General features: G+C 48.7%; 1 protein-coding gene across 3 annotated transcripts in view; it reads right to left on the bottom strand.

Annotated features, from left to right (window-relative positions):
- The window catches only part of shroom3 (shroom family member 3), a 209,404-nt gene that overhangs the window by 56,750 nt on the left and 138,053 nt on the right, over positions 1–14,601 (bottom strand). Inside the window, exon 1 of one of the 3 annotated variants that reach the window (XM_045692632.1) lies at positions 5,185–5,664. The exons of the other annotated variants lie outside the window; for them this stretch is intronic. Within the exon in view, the coding sequence (XP_045548588.1) occupies positions 5,185–5,369 (185 nt within the window). The 5' untranslated portion in view covers positions 5,370–5,664. Of the gene's footprint in view, positions 1–5,184; positions 5,665–14,601 lie in introns of those variants that run through there. 3 annotated transcript variants of the gene reach the window in all.

Genomic DNA, 14,601 nt, shown 5'->3' with positions numbered 1-14,601 from the left:
GGAGAACGTTGTGGCAAGACATCTGGTTTAAACCCCCATTGTACTGCTAGGAGAACGTTGTGGCAAGACATCTGGTTTAAACCCCCATTTTACTGCTAGGAGAACGTTGTGGCAAGACATCTGGTTTAAACCCCCATTTTACTGCTAGGAGAACGTTGTGGTTTAAACCCCCAAACCTGAATACTATTTGACAACAGCTACCTCCTGACCTTCAGCGCCAGTCAAGCAAATGATTGACTGAGAGGTTAGCAGTTCAGTATGTGTTTACAAATGACAAGTCATTGCTGAGCTAAGACCATCCCCATAGCCAATCCCCTCAACCCGTCCATCATAACAGACTGGAAAGACCCAGTAGTCTTGGCCTGAGCATGAGCCACAGGAGAGTCCAGCTGCATGCTATCACCGTGCTGAAAGCAGATTGACTGCCTCCCCCTCTCTCTGACTCACCCTCATCCTCCTTCGTCGCTCACTGCTCACCAGAAATCGTGAAGCAGGGAGGCCTAGCTATCATCACTGTGGACTCACAAACAAGCTTTCACAGTAGTCTGATTTACACACAGTGAAGACCAGGAAGTCTCTACTCTCTACATTCAGACCAGGACGTCTCTACTCTCTACATTCAGACCAGGACGTCTCTACTCTCTACATTCAGACCAGGAAGTCTGTACTCTCTACATTCAGACCAGGAAGTCTCTACTCTCTACATTCAGACCAGAGGGTCTCTACTCTCTACATTCAGACCAGAGGGTCTCTACTCTCTACATTCAGACCAGAGGGTCTCTACTCTCTACATTCAGACCAGGAGGTCTCTACTCTCTACATTCAGACCAGAGGGTCTCTACTCTCTACATTCAGACCAGAGGGTCTCTACTCTCTACATTTAGACCAGAGGGTCTCTACTCTCTACATTCAGACCAGAGGGTCTCTACTCTCTACATTCAGACCAGAGGGTCTCTACTCTCTACATTCAGACCAGAGGGTCTCTACTCTCTACGTTCAGACCAGAGGGTCTCTACTCTCTACATTCAGACCAGGACGTCTCTACTCTCTACATTCAGACCAGGACGTCTCTACTCTCTACATTCAGACCAGGAGGTCTCTACTCTCTACATTCAGACCAGGAGGTCTCTACTCTCTACATTCAGACCAGAGGGTCTCTACTCTCTACATTCAGACCAGGAGGTCTCTACTCTCTACATTCAGACCAGGAGGTCTCTACTCTCTACATTCAGACCAGAGGGTCTCTACTCTCTACATTCAGACCAGAGGGTCTCTACTCTCTACATTCAGACCAGAGGGTCTCTACTCTCTACATTCAGACCAGGAGGTCTCTACTCTCTACATTCAGACCAGAGGGTCTCTACTCTCTACATTCAGACCAGGAAGTCTCTACTCTCTACATTCAGACCAGAGGGTCTCTACTCTCTACATTCAGACCAGGACGTCTCTAGACAATTCCTCCTTGGAATCAAGCTCTCCAACCTCTCCTATTCCAAAAAAACAGCTTGTGTCAGTTATGCTATTCTTCCCGCTGGCTGCCAAATGTCTAACAAACAGACATCATATTTCATGTTTGGCAGCTTAGAAGATCTTCCTGATCCCCAAACACAGTACTTAGCTTAGAAGATAAACAGGAAATGATGCTATCTTCACCTTCGTCCAGCTACAGAAACATGAAAGAAGCCATTGTTTACACCCCCATAGTGATGCATCACGTAACAAACATTTTTTTATAACATTCCAGTATTTTTGACCATTTATCCAACTTTGCTCAACAAAACTGCAAACTCACTCCACACACCACACCTGAGTACGGAACGCAGTCCGTAAACTGGAGAGATAACAGATTCTAAGATGAGTCTGTAGGTCCCAACGTCTCCTTAGACGACCAGCTGTGGAACAGACAGACCACAGACTACAGAGCAGGTGAAACCTCTAGAACCAACCCTACCCCCAGAACGTTACCCTAGAACCAACCCTACCCCCAGAACATTACCCTAGAACCAACCCTACCCCCAGAACGTTACCCTAGAACCAACCCTACCCCCAGAACGTTACCCTAGAACCAGCCCTACCCCCCAGGTTACCCTAGAACCAACCCTACCCCCAGAACGTTACCCTAGAAACAACCCTACCCCCAGAACGTTACCCTAGAACCAACCCTACCCCCAGAACGTTACCCTAGAACCAGCCCTACCCCCAGGTTACCCTAGAACCAACCCTACCCCCCAGGTTACCCTAGAACCAACCCTACCCCCCAGGTTACCCTAGAACCAACCCTACCCCCAGAACGTTACCCTAGAACCAACCCTACCCCCAGAACGTTACCCTAGAACCAACCCTACCCCCAGAACGTTACCCTAGAACCAGCCCTACCCCCAGAACGTTACCCTAGAACCAACCCTACCCCCAGAACGTTACCCTAGAACCAACCCTACCCCCAGAACATTACCCTAGAACCAACCCTACCCCCAGAACGTTACCCTAGAACCAGCCCTACCCCCCAGGTTACCCTAGAACCAACCCTACCCCCCAGGTTACCCTAGAACCAACCCTACCCCCAGAACGTTACCCTAGAACCAACCCTACCCCCAGAACGTTACCCTAGAACCAGCCCTACCCCCAGAACGTTACCCTAGAACCAACCCTACCCCCAGAACGTTACCCTAGAACCAACCCTACCCCCAGAACATTACCCTAGAACCAACCCTACCCCCAGAACGTTACCCTAGAACCAGCCCTACCCCCAGGTTACCCTAGAACCAACCCTACCCCCAGAACGTTACCCTAGAACCAACCCCTACCCCCAGAACGTTACCCTAGAACCAACCCTACCCCCAGAACGTTACCCTAGAACCAGCCCTACCCCCAGAACGTTACCCTAGAACCAACCCTACCCCCAGAACGTTACCCTAGAACCAACCCTACCCCCAGAACATTACCCTAGAACCAACCCCTACCCCCAGAACGTTACCCTAGAACCAGCCCTACCCCCCAGGTTACCCTAGAACCAACCCTACCCCCAGAACGTTACCCTAGAACCAACCCCTACCCCCAGGTTACCCTAGAACCAACCCTACCCCCAGAACGTTACCCTAGAACCAACCCTACCCCCAGAACGTTACCCTAGAACCAACCCTACCCCCAGAACGTTACCCTAGAACCAACCCTACCCCCAGAACGTTACCCTAGAACCAACCCTACCCCCAGAACGTTACCCTAGAACCAACCCTACCCCCAGAACGTTACCCTAGAACCAACCCTACCCCCAGAACGTTACCCTAGAACCAACCCTACCCCCAGAACGTTACCCTAGAACCAACCCCTACCCCCCAGGTTACCCTACCCCCAGGTTACCCTAGAACCAACCCTACCCCCAGAACGTTACCCTAGAACCAACCCTACCCCCAGGTTACCCTAGAACCAACCCTACCCCCAGAACGTTACCCTAGAACCAACCCTACCCCCAGAACGTTACCCTAGAACCAACCCTACCCCCAGAACGTTACCCTAGAACCAACCCTACCCCCCAGGTTACCCTAGAACCAACCCTACCCCCAGAACGTTACCCTAGAAACAACCCTACCCCCAGAACGTTACCCTAGAACCAACCCTACCCCCAGAACGTTACCCTAGAAACAACCCTACCCCCAGAACGTTACCCTAGAACCAACCCTACCCCCAGAACGTTACCCTAGAACCAACCCTACCCCAGAACGTTACCCTAGAAACAACCCTACCCCCAGAACGTTACCCTAGAACCAACCCTACCCCCCAGGTTACCCTAGAACCAGCCCTACCCCCAGAACGTTACCCTAGAACCAACCCTACCCCCAGGTTACCCTAGAACCAACCCTACCCCCCAGGTTACCCTAGAACCAACCCCTACCCCCCAGAACGTTACCCTAGAAACAACCCTACCCCCAGAACGTTACCCTAGAACCAACCCTACCCCCAGAACGTTACCCTAGAACCAACCCCTACCCCCAGAACGTTACCCTAGAACCAGCCCTACCCCCAGGTTACCCTAGAACCAACCCTACCCCCAGAACGTTACCCTAGAACCAACCCTACCCCCAGAACGTTACCCTAGAACCAACCCTACCCCCAGAACGTTACCCTAGAACCAACCCCTACCCCCAGGTTACCCTAGAACCAACCCTACCCCCAGGTTACCCTAGAACCAACCCTACCCCCCAGAACGTTACCCTAGAACCAACCCTACCCCCAGAACGTTACCCTAGAACCAACCCTACCCCCAGAACGTTACCCTAGAACCAACCCTACCCCCAGAAGTTACCCTAGAACCAGCCCTACCCCCAGGTTACCCTAGAACCAACCCTACCCCCAGAACGTTACCCTAGAACCAACCCTACCCCCAGAACGTTACCCTAGAACCAACCCTACCCCCAGAACGTTACCCTAGAACCAGCCCTACCCCCCAGGTTACCCTAGAACCAACCCTACCCCCAGGTTACCCTAGAACCAACCCTACCCCCAGAACGTTACCCTAGAACCAACCCCTACCCCCAGAACGTTACCCTAGAACCAACCCTACCCCCAGAAGTTACCCTAGAACCAACCCTACCCCCAGAACGTTACCCTAGAACCAACCCTACCCCCCAGAACGTTACCCTAGAACCAACCCTACCCCCCAGGTTACCCTACCCCCAGGTTACCCTAGAACCAACCCTACCCCCAGAACGTTACCCTAGAACCAACCCCCAGAGTTACTCTAGAACCAACCCTACCCCCCAGGTTACCCTAGAACCAACCCTTCCCCCCAGGTTACCCTAGAACCAACCCTACCCCCAGAACGTTACCCTAGAACCAACCCCCAGACGTTACCCTAGAACCAACCCTACCCCCAGAAGTTACCCTAGAACCAACCCTACCCCCAGACGTTACCCTAGAACCAACCCTACCCCCAGAACGTTACCCTAGAACCAACCCACCCCAGAACGTTACCCTAGAACCAACCCTACCCCCAGAACGTTACCCTAGAACCAACCCCAGGTTACCCTAGAACCAACCCTACCCCCCAGGTTACCCTGCCATAGGAGAATACTACAACCACGTTACAGCCCCTAGGATGTTACCTGGCTGTAAACCTCAACCTGCACCACCCCCAGAATCCTACCCTAACCTTGACCCTAACCCTCAGGTAGGAGGTGTTCCAGTTACCTGGTGAAGCGTAGCACCTTGGAGATGAGTCCGGTGGCCAGGCGGTTGACGCTGGTCTCAGAGGGGGACTTGCACAGCGCCCTGTCTGACCGCCTCAGCTCTCCCGGCCCCGGCCCCAGGCCTACATCCTCCTTCTTCTGCTTCCTTCGGAGCTTCCTCCTGTAGAAGGCCCCTAGCAGCTCCATGGTACAGTACTGTACGACACAACACCCTGCTTGGTCCGCTAACGTTACCGATCAACTCTAAAATGGCAGGCGGTGGGCAGAGGCTGGCGGGGTAGGCTAGCGAAGGAGGGTTAGAGACGGACGTCGTTAAACCAGCACGCAATTAGACGTCATTACCTCGCTAGCATACGATAAAGCATGAAGTAAACATCCTGCCCTGCGATGTTCTGGACACTGGGAACTAACAGAGAGAAGGAGATGGAGGGAGAGAGCGAGAGAGAGAGAGAGAGAGAGAGAGAGACTCAGTCCTTATTCAATATCTAAGGCCCAGAAATGAATTTGAACGCTCAGAGGGGAAACCCACCCCATGATAGCATGTGATCACACAGAACAATGATTCTAATCTTTTCTCTTCTTCTCTCCTCTTATGCATCCCAAATGGAACCCTATTTCCTCTATTCCCTACTATTGACCCTATTCCCTACTGTTGACCCTATTCCCTACTGTTGACCCTATTCCCTACTGTTGACCCTATTCCCTACTGTTGACCAGGACCCTATTCCCTACTGTTGACCAGGGCTCTACATGAAATAGGGGGCCATTTGAGGGGCACCCTATCAGTCGACACGTGACTCGCGACCTAGTCATCGAGCGGACACACACCCAGAGGCCATTAGGCAGGCGCTGAGCAAACATGTAGTACAGGAGAATCATCATCTAGCTACAGCGATCATCTGTCATTATTCAGGGTGTGTCTGGCTTCCTGTCATGGGTGTTGACATGATGGGTACACAGTCCTTTGGCTACTGGAGGAGATGGATGTGGTCTGTACAGTGAGTGAATGAGATGTTTTTAATCAGAGATGGATGTGGTCTGTACAGTGAGTGAATGAGATGTTTTTAATCAGAGATGGATGTGGTCTGTACAGTGAGTGAATGAGATGTTTTTAATCAGAGATGGATGTGGTCTGTACAGTGAGTGTTTTAATCAGAGATGGATGTGGTCTGTACAGTGAGTGAATTAGATGTTTTTAATCAGAGATGGATGTGGTCTGTACAGTGAGTGTTTTAATCAGAGATGGATGTGGTCTCTACAGTGAGTGAATGAGATGTTTTAATCAGAGATGGATGTGGTCTGTACAGTGAGTGAATGAGATGTTTTTAATCAGAGATGGATGTGGTCTGTACAGTGAGTGAATGAGATGTTTTTAATCAGAGATGGATGTGGTCTGTACAGTGAGTGAATTAGATGTTTTTAATCAGAGATGGATGTGGTCTGTACAGTGAGTGAATGAGATGTTTTTAATCAGAGATGGATGTGGTCTGTACAGTGAGTGAATGAGATGTTTTAATCAGAGATGGATGTGGTCTGTACAGTGAGTGAATGAGATGTTTTAATCAGAGATGGATGTGGTCTGTACAGTGAGTGAATTAGATGTTTTTAATCAGAGATGGATGTGGTCTGTACAGTGAGTGAATGAGATGTTTTAATCAGAGATGGATGTGGTCTGTACAGTGAGTGAATGAGATGTTTTTAATCAGCGATGGATGTGGTCTGTACAGTGAGTGAATTAGATGTTTTTAATCAGAGATGGATGTGGTCTGTACAGTGAGTGAATGAGATGTTTTTAATCAGAGATGGATGTGGTCTGTACAGTGAGTGAATTAGATGTTTTTAATCAGAGATGGATGTGGTCTGTACAGTGAGTGAATGAGATGTTTTTAATCAGAGATGGATGTGGTCTGTACAGTGAGTGTTTTAATCAGAGATGGATGTGTTCTCTACAGTGAGTGAATGAGATGTTTTTAATCAGAGATGGATGTGGTCTGTACAGTGAGTGAATGGGATGTTTTAATCAGAGATGGATGTGTTCTCTACAGTGAGTGAATGGGATGTTTTAATCAGAGATGGATGTGTTTTCTACAGTGAGTGAATGGGATGTTTTAATCAGAGATGGATGTGGTCTATACAGTGAGTGTTTTAATCAGAGATGGATGTGTTCTCTACAGTGAGTGAATGGGATGTTTTCTCCTGAGGTGAATAAGGGCACTAGGTAATATAGGAAGGATTGGGTATCTGTTTGTGAAGTAGCCGACTAGATGATGAATAAGAATATGAACACACACACACACACACACACACACACACACCCCCCCCCGACTGAAGTGTGCAACAAAGCTACTGAACAGCCATGACACCCAATTAAACCTTGTACAAAGGGATGTGTCCCATTATCCCTCACTTTCCCTTGGGAGGACGGATTCTCCTGCCTGCTGACACTCCCATGAAACACAACCGTCGGGAATTTAACCCAACAACGTCCTGAGCGCCGAGAAAAGAAGAGGAACCCAGAGTGAGTAGTGGAGGAGAGAAGAGAGAGAAACACAAACACCATTATTCACAAAGTGTCTTAGGGAGGGCTGATCTAAGATCAGTTTTGCATTTCAGATCCTAATTATATGGACCCAGGGGGACCTGATCCTAGATCAGCACCTTTACTCAGAGATGCTTTGTGAATATGGGCCTAGCTGACCAGCTTCATTCTCAACAACATCATCCCCCCCATTGAAAAGCTGTTCATTGTAATCTGTGGTCAGGCCATAGAGAGAGAGAGAGAGAGAGAGAGAGAGAGAGAGAGAGAGACAGGGTGTGTCTCTGAAACAGAAACTTTATCTCCACTGTGGGAATGAACACAGTCTGTCTGGATAATCTTTTGATCTGAGAGGAAACTGAAATTGGAGAGGGGATTAGACGGAGCGAGGGGAGAGTAGGATGGAGGGGGAGAGGAGGAGGGAGAACGAGAGGACAGGTCAGAGGAGTACCTCAACACTGTACTATCTGACCAGACTAGAGGGAGGAGGAGGAGGAGGAGAAAGAGGAGGAGGAAAAGGAGGAGGAGGAGGAGGAGAAGGAGGAGGAGAAAGAGGACAAGGAGGTGAGGCCAGAGGAACAGCACCTCAACACTGTACTATCTGACCAGACTAGAGGGAGGAGGGGGAGGAGGAGAAAGAGGAGGAGGAGAAAGAGGAGGAGGAGAAAGAGGAGGAGAAAGAGGAGGAGGAAAAGGAGGAGGAGGAGGAGGAGGAGGAGGAGGAGAAGGAGGAGGAGGAGGAGGAGAAAGAGGACAAGGAGGTGAGGCCAGAGGAACAGCACCTCAACACTGTACTATCTGACCAGACTAGAGGGAGGAGGAGGAGGAGGAGGAGGAGGAGGAGGAGGAGAAGGAGGAGGAGAAAGAGGACAAGGAGGTGAGGCCAGAGGAACAGCAGCTCAACACTGTACTGTCTGACCAGTCACCTCACTTCCTGGGCATGCTGCTATAGCCTATCACCATCTGGGGTTGTTTTAGAGTGGGGAGTTGTGGGGGATTCCTTAACTTCCAGAAGGACTGTGGGGTGGGGAGTTGTGGGGGATTCCTTAACTTCCAGAATGACTGTGGGGTGGGGAGTTGTGGGGGATTCCTTAACTTCCAGAAGGACTGTGGGGTGGGGGGTTGTGGGGATTCCTTAACTTCCAGAAGGACTGTGGGGTGGGGGGTTGTGGGGGATTCCTTAACTTCCAGAAGGACTGTGGGGTTGTGGGGGATTCCTTAACTTCCAGAATGACTGTGGGGTGGGGAGTTGTGGGGGATTCCTTAACTTCCAGAATGACTGTGGGGTGGGGAGTTGTGGGGGATTCCTTAACTTCCAGAATGACTGTGGGGTGGGGAGTTGTGGGGGATTCCTTAACTTCCAGAATGACTGTGGGGTGGGGAGTTGTGGGAGATTCCTTAACTTCCAGAATGACTGTGGGGTGGGGAGTTGTGGGGATCCCTTAACTTCCAGAAGGACTGTGGGGTGGGGAGTTGTGGGGGATTCCTTAACTTCCAGAAGGACTGTGGGGTGGGGGGGATTCCTTAACTTCCAGAAGGACTGTGGGGTGGGGAGTTGTGAGGGATTCCTTAACTTCCAGAAGGACTGTGGGGTGGGGAGTTGTGGGGATTCCTTCACTTCCAGAAGGACTGGGGGATACTAGATCATAGTGAGCACCTATTAACAGTTATGACAGAGTGAGAGTGAGAGAGAGCAAGAGAAAGATTGTAAGAAAGATGGGAAGACATTGGGAGGCAGGACCATGAGACAGAAGGGAACTCTGAGTGGCCAACAGGACATTGAGACAGAAGGGAACTCTGAGTGGCCAACAGGACAATGAGACAGAAGGGAACTCTGAGTGGCCAACAGGACAGTGAGACAGAAGGGAACTCTGAGGGGCCAACAGGACATTGAGACAGAAGGGAACTCTGAGTGGCCAACAGGACAATGAGACAGAAGGGAACTCTGAGTGGCCAACAGGACAGTGAGAGAAGACAAACAGCAGAGCAGAGATCTCGGTTGGTGAATTACATTTTTTAATAATGTTTTGGTACGATTGTCTTATTTCAATGAACTAGCTGATGCTCAAATAAACACTCAATCACTTAATTTGCATAGAAATCCAAATAAAAACATTTAGATAGAAAGATGTATGTGTCATGTACGACAACTGCAGATGCATATCAACCAGCAGAGCATATCCTACGTATACACGTTTCAATAACAAATCTTCTTTAAAAAGAAAAACAGACAGCTGAGCTAAATGTATACAGCGTGCTCTTCAATAAGGGGTGGCAGGTAGCCTAGTGGTTAGAGCGTTGGACTAGTAACCGAAAGGTTATAAGATCAAATCCCGGAGCCGACAAGGTAAAAAATCTGTCGTTCTGCCCCTGAACTGTTCCGAGGCCGTCATTAAAAATAAGAATTTGTTCTGAACCGACTGCCTAGTTAAATAAGATGACCAGAGTTTGATTTCTAAAATCAGATTAGTTCTTAAATGTCATTAGCTGCCCAATACCATGGTAGGCATGTATAATGTTGGATGCATTGGACTATAAAGGTCTCTGAAGAATGATGTAGGATTATATGAGAAAGCAGTTGGGAAATATATGCTTAAGTTTCAAATACTCATTGTTCAGTGAATCAATCAAATGTATTTATAAAGCCCTTCTTACATCAGCTGATGTCACAAAGTGCTGTATAGAAACCCAGCCTAAATGTGTGTTACGCTCGTCCATGGAAGGGTTGAAGCGAGGTGGTAGGCGTACATCTTTCTTTATTAGATGACACTGGGGAAAAACAACAAAAACGAAACGCACAGTTCTGTAGGGCTGGAAAGCAACAGTACAAAAACAAGATCCCACAAACTAAAGGTGGAAAAAAGTCTGCCTAAGTATGATCCCCAATCAGAGACAACGATAGACAGCTGCCTCTGATTGGGAACCATACCCGGCCAACAAAGAAATAGAAAACATAGATTGCCCACCCTAGTCACACCCTGACCTAACCAAACAGAGAATAAAAGGGATCTCTAAGGTCAGGGCGTGACAATGTGAGTATATTTATGTGGTTTAAATGATTAGCCAAATTTTTCTACTAACCTTCTAAAAGTTGACGGTGGCAAATTCTTGCCCATCTATTATTATTTAACTAACTATGACTGGGTGAGGTATGTCTTCCATAATGTACATTTCATGTATATACTGTACATTCAAAACCAAGAACAACATCACTTTAAGTCTTTCACCATTTATTGAGTACGAGAACAAACAGCAAAAGTGTCTCTCAGCAGGCAGTATTTTTAAGTATCTAAATATATTGGAACTTACCAATATGTAACCTTACCAATCAACGTACTGTGTATAGAGAGAGAAGTGTCGTGGGGGAAACAATCTTACAATGTTTCAGTCCAGAAATGAGAGCTTTACTTTATTCTAAATGGAGACGGTAGAACTTCCATCAGCGCATGCTTCAGCATTCCCCACCTCTCTATAAGAGCATTTGTGTGCCCACCACCTACACAAGCAATTTTAGAAGCAATCCCATTCCTCAATCCCATTAACAATTTGAATTGCCCTGAGGCACCAGAGCATTAAGGTGCAGAACATTCTACAGAGTTCTCTGTCAGGGAGGGACGAGGGATGTGTGTATTTACATGGGAGTGCCAAAAAACATGTCACTTTGTTACAAGTGACTTTTCGTGGCAGGTTAGGACAGCATTTTTGCTAACCCTAACCCTTTTCCTAACCTTAGACAAATTCTCCTAACCTGCTACGTTAGTTATCCTAACCTGCTACGTTAATTCTCCTAACCTGCTAAGTTAATTCTCCTAACCTGCTACATTAATTCTCCTAACCTGCTATGTTAATTCTCCTAACCTGCTACGTTAGTTCTCCTAACCTGCTAAGTTAATTCTCCTAACCTGCTACATTAATTCTCCTAACCTGCTACATTAATTCTCCTAACCTGCTATGTTAATTCTCCTAACCTGCTACGTTAGTTCTCCTAACCTGCTAAGTTAATTCTCCTAACCTGCTAAGTTAATTCTCCTAACCTGCTAAGTTAATTCTCCTAACCTGCTATGTTAGTTCTCCTAACCTGCTAAGTTAGTTCTCCTAACCTGCTACATTAATTCTCCTAACTTGCTACGTTAGTTCTCCTAACCTGCTATGTTAATTCTCCTAACCTGCTACGGAAAGTTATAGCTGTATCGAAGAGGTGTGTTTTCAGGGAGCCAGTTCTGATCCTACCACCCAGTCCCATGAGGGTACCATGGCCCACTTCCTGTCCCCTGCCCAATCTCCCTTCTGGTCCCTCTACACCCCTGTCCCAGGCTGTATAGCTCCGCCCCTGTCCCAGGCTGTTTCTGCTTCCTCTGGCCGCCTGGCTCTATCAGATCACGGCCCTCTGCTCTGCCTCACACCCATCAGATAACAGGCTGGAGCCCAGGGGCTGATGGGATACCTAACTAACGTCATGACCATGAGATGAGCTCCACTGGCCGTATCGGAGGGAGCAGCGACATCTTGGGACCAGAGTGTAACCTGTCAGACACTCTACAACTGCCTGGTTGTAATTCATACTACACCTTATAATGTCCTGACTAACAAGACACACAATACCCTGAAGAACTCCTTATTTTCCTTTATCGATAACTAAAGCAACTTTGAGTCTCACACAAATAAAAAGGCATGTGCTCCTAGAAGATAACACAGTTCAGACCGCTAACCCAACTTCCCTGTCCGCTAACCCAACTCCCCTGTCCGCTAACCCAACTCCCTGTCCGCTAACCCAACTCCCTGTCATCTAACCCAACTCCCTGTCCGCTAACCCAACTCCCTGTCCGCTAACCCAACTCCCTGTCCGCTAACCCAACTCCCTGTCCTCTAACCCAACTCCCTGTCCGCCATCCCAACTCCCTGTCCGCTAACCCAACTTCCCTGTCCGCTAACCCAACTTCCCTGTCCGCTAACCCAACTCCCTGTCCGCTAACCCAACTCCCTGTCCGCTAACCCAACTCCCTGTCCGCTAACCCAACTCCCTGTCCGCTACACAAAATAGCTATACTGACAATCTTGTTTTTCGGCCTACACATTACATCCAGGCTTGGTTGATCCAGCGTTGCTTTACCGTTTTGGCTCTAACACTGATCTGGGAAGCCTTCCAACCAGGACCAGTCCAGCTGTAGGATGGTGTTCATCTAACAACGAGAAGTTCTGTGACAAGAGGTGATGCATTCTATTGATGAAATTACACTGGCAACCTTAGTGACATATTCAATTAAACGAAGTCAGAGGACAACCTTGGCCTTACCTCACCTCGGGCTGGTCTCCGCTCTATCAGATAAGAGTTTAGAAACAGACCCATATACATTTCATACATGTATGGCTCTGGATTAAAATAAGGAACACAACGCATGAGGTCATTCAGTTTATGTACCATAAATCAGACTAGATAAATATACAATATTGTGTAATACATTTGTTAAACTAGTTTGTAAAGCTTGTCTCAATTCCATTTGATTAAAGTATTACGGTTCTATAACTGTTTACATTCTGTGAGAGAGAGAGTCTTCAGTAAACTCAAGAATATCCCATTTAGGAGGAGAACAGAGGAGATCACCCATAGCAACTGGGTTTTAAGTTCAAACTGCCAAATGACATACAGTAGATGGAGAAACTAAGCTCCAACTAGTCTGTTCTACACTGCTCTGATCTACCCTACTAGGTTCTGCCCTGCTATGTTCTACCCTGCTCTACCCTGCTCTGTTCTACCCTGCTATGTTCTTCCCTGCTCTGAACTACCCTGCTAAGTTCTACCCTGCTCTGTTATGTTCTGCCCTGCTCTGTTCTACCCTGCTTTGTTCTACCCTGCTATGTTCTGCCCTGCTCTGTTCTACCCTGCTCTGTTCTGCCCTGCTATGTTCTGTCCTGCTATGGTCTACCCTGCTATGTTCTGTTCTACCCTGCTCTGTTCTGTTCTACCCTGCTCTGTTCTGCCCTGCTCTGTTCTGCCCTGCTCTGTCCTGCCCTGCTCTGTTCTGCTCTGTTCTACCCTGCTCTGTTCTACCCTGCTCTGTTCTGCCCTGATCTGTTCTACCCTGCTCTGTTCTGCCCTGCTCTGTGCTACCCTGCTATGTTCTACCCTGCTCTGTTCTGTCCTGCTCTGTTCTGTCCTGCTCTGTTCTGCCCTGCTCTGTTCTACCCTGCTATGTTCTACCCTGCTATGTTCTGCCCTGCTCTGTACTACCCTGCTCTGTTCTGCCCTGATCTACCCTGCTATGTTCTATCCTGCCCTGCTCTACCCTGCTCTGATCTACCCTGCTACGTTCTACCCTACTCTGATCTACCCTGCTCGTATCTACCCTGCTCTGTTCTACCTTACTCTGAACTACCCTGCTCAGTTCTACCCTGCTCTGCTCTGCCCTGCTCTCTTCTACCCTGCTCTGCTCTGCCCTGCTCTGTTCTACCCTCCTCTGCTCTGCCCTGCTCTGTTCTGCCCTGCTCTGTACTACCCTGCTCTGTTCTGCCCTGATCTACCCTGCTATGTTCTATCCTGCCCTTCTCTACCCTGCTCTGATCTACCCTGCTATGTTCTACCCTACTCTGATCTACCCTGCTCGTATCTACCCTGCTCTGTTCTACCTTACTCTGAACTACCCTGCTCAGTTCTACCCTGCTCTGCTCTGCCCTGCTCTGTTCTACCCTGCTCTGCTCTGCCCTGCTCTGTTCTACCCTGCTCTGCTCTGCCCTGCTCTGTTCTACCCTCCTCTGTTCTGCCCTGCTCTACCCCCCCCTGTTCTGCCCTGCTCTACCCTGCTATGTTCTACCCTGCTATTTCCACCCTGCTATGGTCTACCCTGCTATTTCCACCCTGCTCTGTTCTACCCTGCTATTTTCTAC

Source organism: Salmo salar, chromosome ssa13 (genome assembly GCF_905237065.1).
Source record: "Salmo salar chromosome ssa13, Ssal_v3.1, whole genome shotgun sequence".
NCBI classification, from domain to species: Eukaryota; Metazoa; Chordata; class Actinopteri; order Salmoniformes; family Salmonidae; genus Salmo; species Salmo salar.
This window is presented reverse-complemented; position numbering and strand designations above follow the sequence as displayed.